At 43.2% G+C, this 5,324-nt stretch overlaps 1 protein-coding gene across 1 annotated transcript in view; it reads left to right on the top strand.

The window, feature by feature from the left end:
- The first annotated feature begins 4,312 nt into the window (after positions 1–4,312).
- Positions 4,313–5,324, top strand: part of palm1a (paralemmin 1a) — a 334,532-nt gene continuing 333,520 nt past the window's right edge. Inside the window, exon 1 of the mRNA XM_063032807.1 lies at positions 4,313–4,331. Coding sequence (XP_062888877.1) covers positions 4,330–4,331 — 2 coding nt within the window. The 5' untranslated portion in view covers positions 4,313–4,329. The remainder of the gene's footprint in view (positions 4,332–5,324) is intronic.

Below are 5,324 nucleotides of genomic sequence, written 5' to 3'. Positions count from 1 at the left end.
GGGGGCATTTCAGTTACTGTGCAGCCCCGCACCCATACAGCTTAGAGGGAACAGTGGCCCCAGCTCCAGCCACCCACTCCCCAGTCGCAGTTCACACTGTAGGAAGATCCTGCATGAAACAATCAGAGATCTGAGCTGGAATGGATTAGAGAGTGGGGAAATTGACACCATCCCTTACAGTTAAATGATGCTGACATTCATATTGACCAGAGGAAGTAAATGGGGGTGGGGAATAGTCCAAGGGCTGAGTGGTCTCCTCTGTCTCTGGTGACCAGTTTTTCAAAGCTCTGCTTGCACCCCTGTTCTCTGCCCTGACACTGCCACATATCATCGAGTTTAATGGGTCATTGAACACAGTGAAAGATTTTAACTGATGAATGGATACACAATTCTTATTGAGGACAAAGGCAGGCCATTCACTGCATTGAAAGGAAAAGCATGATTTCACGGCTCTGGAGAAGTTTGGCGAGGAGTCTCTCAAATCTTTTGTGTTCTTTATCTAGATACAACAAAGTAACAGGAAACGAATTTAAATAACACGGAAAGTTAAAACTGAATTTATCATCAAGGTACATATGTGTCACCATATACTACCTTAAGATTTATTTACTCCCAGGCCTTTACAGGGAAAAAGAAACACAATAGTTTTACAAAAATAACTAAACATGAACAAAGACTGACAAACAGCCAATGTGCAAAAGCTGCCAGTAAAGATAATACTGAGAACGTGAGTTGTAACAAGATCCTGAAACTGAGTCTGTAGGTTGTGGAATCAGTTCAGAGCAGACGTGAGTGAAGTTATCCACGCTGGTTCCAGGGCCTAATGGATGTAGGGTAATAACTGCTCCTGAGCTGGTGGTATGAGACCGAAGTAGCAAGAAGAGGGCATGGTCTGGATGGAGTGGTCTTTGATGATGGATGCTGCTTCCAGTGGCTGCACTCCATGTAAATGTACTTCAAGGTGAATGACGGACTGGGCTGTATCCATCACTCTCCATCCATGGGCATTGGTGTTTCAATATCAGATGGTGGTACAATACTCTACATTGCTTTACTAACAATTTTTGCCCATGGACCTGCCTCCCTTGGCTTGGGAAGTGCTGTCATAATAGATATCCACTGCCGTTCCCTGGAGTGTTTTGCTGCATTGCTCTTCCGACGCCCCTGTTGGATTCCCCTTCCCAGTGGAGTCATGAACGTGGATGATGGCAATTCCTTTGTTTCACAGATGCCCTTGGGGACAACACCTGGGCACGTGGCCTCATCCAGCTGTGGCAGCTGGGAGAGCGAACAGAAACATGGGGGTGGGGGGGGGGTCTTCCATGTCCATCACTGCGTATGCATTCGGATGGCATGGACAAAGGTGCATGGTGTCAAACATTAAGCAGCAAGTCATTTGAAGAAGCCTAGGTTAGATAAATGAGGGTTGGCATAAACGCACTGAAACAAATCCTAACTGAGAAAGGAAAGGAGACTGAAGATTTCCAAAAAAAAGGAGATTCCCTAGAATATTGGCTGAGACAGTGCTTCAGTCATAAGGAGACACTGAAGAGGCTGGGGCTGTTCTCCCTGGAATGGAAGCTTAGAGGGGGCATGACTGAGAGATGTAAAGTTATAGGAGATATAAACGGGGTAGACTACAGGAAATTCTTCCTCATATCAGGGGTCGTACTGTAGATCTAGGGTAAGAAGTAAAGGGAATCAGAAGGGGACCGGGTGAGTATATGGAATACAACGTTGGTGGAAGAGGTGGAAGTAGAGTCACTGACAGTATTTAAGAAATGTTTAGATGCACTGAACAGTCTGTTTCCAGGCTGTATGACTGTACACCTACAAAAATTATGCCAGTAATGAAAGATAGCTGATTTTGTGAATGTACTGAGTACTGACAGGGGTACTGCACAACGGCAGCAGCTGAAACTTCAAACACTCCTCGGTATCTAGGACTGGACTGATGGGACAGTGATTTGACAAACTGATTTTAGACAATTACAATGCAGGCCTTTTGGTGATTGATGTTGTGCTGACCTTTATACCTACTCAAAGATCAATCTACCGCTTCCTTCTTACAAAGCCTTCCATTTTTCTACATATGCCCATGTAAGAGTTTCTTAAATGTGCCTAATGTATCTGCCTCTACCAACACCCTGGCATGCTGTTCCAAGACCCACCACTCCCTGTCAAGAACTTAGCTCCAATATCCTCCCTAAACTTTCTTCCAATTAAAATTATGCCGCCCTATATTAGCCATTTCTGCCCAGGGAAAAAGTCTGGCTATCTGCGTTGAACTCCATCCATCACTTCTCAGACCTCTCTGCATCCTGTCAATATCCTGTTGTAACCTACAAACCTCCACATTATCCACATCCCTGCCAACCTTTGTATTATCTGCAGATTTACTAACCCACCCTTCCACTTCCTCATCCAATTCATCTATAAAAATCACAAAGAGCAAGGATGCCAGAAGAGATGCCTGTGGAACACCACTGGTCACCAACCTCCAGGAGACAATGCTCCATCTACAACCACCCTCTGCCTTCTATGGGCAAGCCAATTCTGTAGCACATGCCAAGAATCTCTGGATGCCATGCCTTCTGACTTTTTGAGCCTACCATGGGGAACCTAACTAAAATCCATTTTCACCACATCCACTACTCTACCTTCATCAATGTGCTTTGTCACATCCTCCAAGCATTTAGTCTGGCTCCCGAGGCATGAACTGCCCCTCACAAAAACATGCTGACTATCCCTAATCAGACTATGCTTCTCCAAATACTCATCAATCCTGTCTCAAAGAATCTTCTCCAATAATTTGGCCACCACTGAAGTAAGACACACTGATCTATAATTTCCATTCTTTCCTCTATGGACTATCTCTATACTTCTCGCCAACCAACGTAATCAAAGATTCCATCCACCATGGGTAAATCTCTTCAGCCCCCTCCCATTGGACACAAGCATGTACCACCAGGATCCTGGACAGCTTCTATCCCACTGTTATAAGAACGGTCTCCTAGCCCAATAACATCTTGACCTCACAGGTTACCTGGAAATGATCGTGCACCCTTATTGTCTTTCTGCATTGCACTTTCTCTGTTAGTGTAACACTTCATTCTGCTTTCTATTATTGTTTTCCCTTGTATTATCTCAATGCACTGATGTAATGAAATGATCTGCATGCCTTGGTGCATGTGACAACAAAACCAATCTGCCATACTGTACAAATCGTTGTTATTTTCCCCTCTTCCCCTCTCCTGTGAGGGGCTGATTGATGTTGTAATTAATCCAACAAGAATAGGTCCAGGAGACATGAGGAATTGCAGAAACTAAAATCTGGTGCAACAAACTTTGTGCTGGAGGAAGTCAGAGGGTGAGCAGCTTCTCTGAGGAAAGGAATTGTCAACATTCAGATCAAAACCCGTTGTTAGCATAGGTCTGTGCTTTCCCATAGTCCGCCCACCACTTGACCCCATGGGGTTGTGCCAGGAGCCGCAGTTTATTCCCGGAACTCCAATCTTCACTTACAAATGGTTAGCAAAAATATACAAAGCATCCACCTGTTCAGGTCTTGGCAGAGGAGGTGACTCCATTACTGCTTGCTTCCATTGACATGAAACACAATCAGAATCGTGTTTATTATCACTGATATGGAATGTGTTGTTTTGTAGCAGCAGTACAGTGCAAAAACATAAAATTACTATAAATTACAAAATAAATGAATAGTGTAAAGTAAAGGAATAACAAGGCAGTGTTCATGGGTTCATGGACATTCAGAAACGTCTGATGAAGGAGGAAAAGCTGATTCAGATTTCAATACCAAGATGCCTTGGCACCGGAATATTCCACCTTAACTTGCAAATGGGATGCCCAAAGGAACAGAAAGTCTGTTGTTATGTGTACAGGCTGGGAAAGATGGAATGACTTTTGGTGTAGAGTGACAGGAACATGAGTTTGTTTTGGATGTCTACCAGTGTGATTCTCTGGAGCACTTTGAAATCTGTCCCTTGCATCAACTCTTTGTAACAGCTTCTTGTACAGAGATGGTTATAACTGAGGAGGGAGTATGGAGCTGAGTTAGAGAACACTCCTGGGGTAGGACGTCCCTCATGACCTTGAAATCCAGTCAGTTTTCAACCTGATGAAAGATTGCTGAAACCCCTTTATATTTTGATTAATGTGACATTTGTTAACACAGCATTGATGGGGCAACACTAGCTCTCCTCGGGATGATGACGGTGAGCATCCAGTTTGAATTACAATGGTCTTCCAGGTAAACTTGAACAATCATCAGCAAACATGGTGGAAAGAAGGTGATTGATAAAGAACTGAATGTAAGTGAGCTGAGTGACACCTGTGGGATTATGTTTTGAGGCTGTGACGATTGACCTCCCTTAAACACAATTATTTTCCATTTTGTGATGTATGTTTCCAACCTTTGGATTTTTTCCCTTGTTTTTGTTGATTAGAATTTTAACACCACTCCTTGATACCATACTTGGTTAGATCCTAGACTTACTGACCAAGAGACTGCAATCAGTAGACAGCAGCAGCTCCTCTGGCACGATTCTCCCCAACACTGGTGCCCCACAAGAATGCATCCCTATCCTTCTAGTTCACTCCCTGTCTGTGTACTCATGACCTTATGGCTAGATTCTGCTCTAATTTCTTCTGCACATTCACAGATGACCATAGTAGTGGGCTGGATCTCAAATAACAAAGAGTCAGAATTCAGGATGGAGATAGAGAGCAGAGTGTCATGGTGTCATGACAACAATCTTTCCCTCAACATCAGGAAAACACAAGAGCTGGTCATTTATTTCAGAAAGTAGGGTAGGGTACTCAACCTTGAATGTATTAATGGAGATGGTTAAGAGCTTCAAGTTCCCAGGTATAAATATTTCCAATAGCTTGATCATGAAAACCAATTTCCCCTCTATGGACTGTTCCCACTTCCCTCTGCCTCCATCGAGCAGCCAATGTAATCAAAGACCCCTTGCATCCTGGTTTCTCTCTACTCTCCCATTCCATCAGGTCGAAAAGTTCAAAGCTCAAAGTAAATTTTATTATCAAAGTACATATATGCCACCGTATACAACCTGAGATTCATTTTCCTGTGAACATACTGAATGAATCTATAGAATAGGACAGAAGCAATGAAGCTATACAGCCGAATCAATGAATGACTACCCAACTAAGCCATTCAAACCAGAGTGCAGAAAACAACAAACTATGCAAATACAAAAAGGAAGAAACAATAATATAAATAAATAAGCAATAAATATCAAGAATATGGGAGAAAGAGTCCTTGAAAGTGAGTCCATTGG

This window comes from Mobula hypostoma, chromosome 24 (genome assembly GCF_963921235.1).
Source record: "Mobula hypostoma chromosome 24, sMobHyp1.1, whole genome shotgun sequence".
NCBI lineage: Eukaryota > Metazoa > Chordata > Chondrichthyes > Myliobatiformes > Myliobatidae > Mobula > Mobula hypostoma.
Note: the sequence above shows the minus strand (reverse complement) of the source record. Positions and strands in the feature narration are given on the sequence as shown.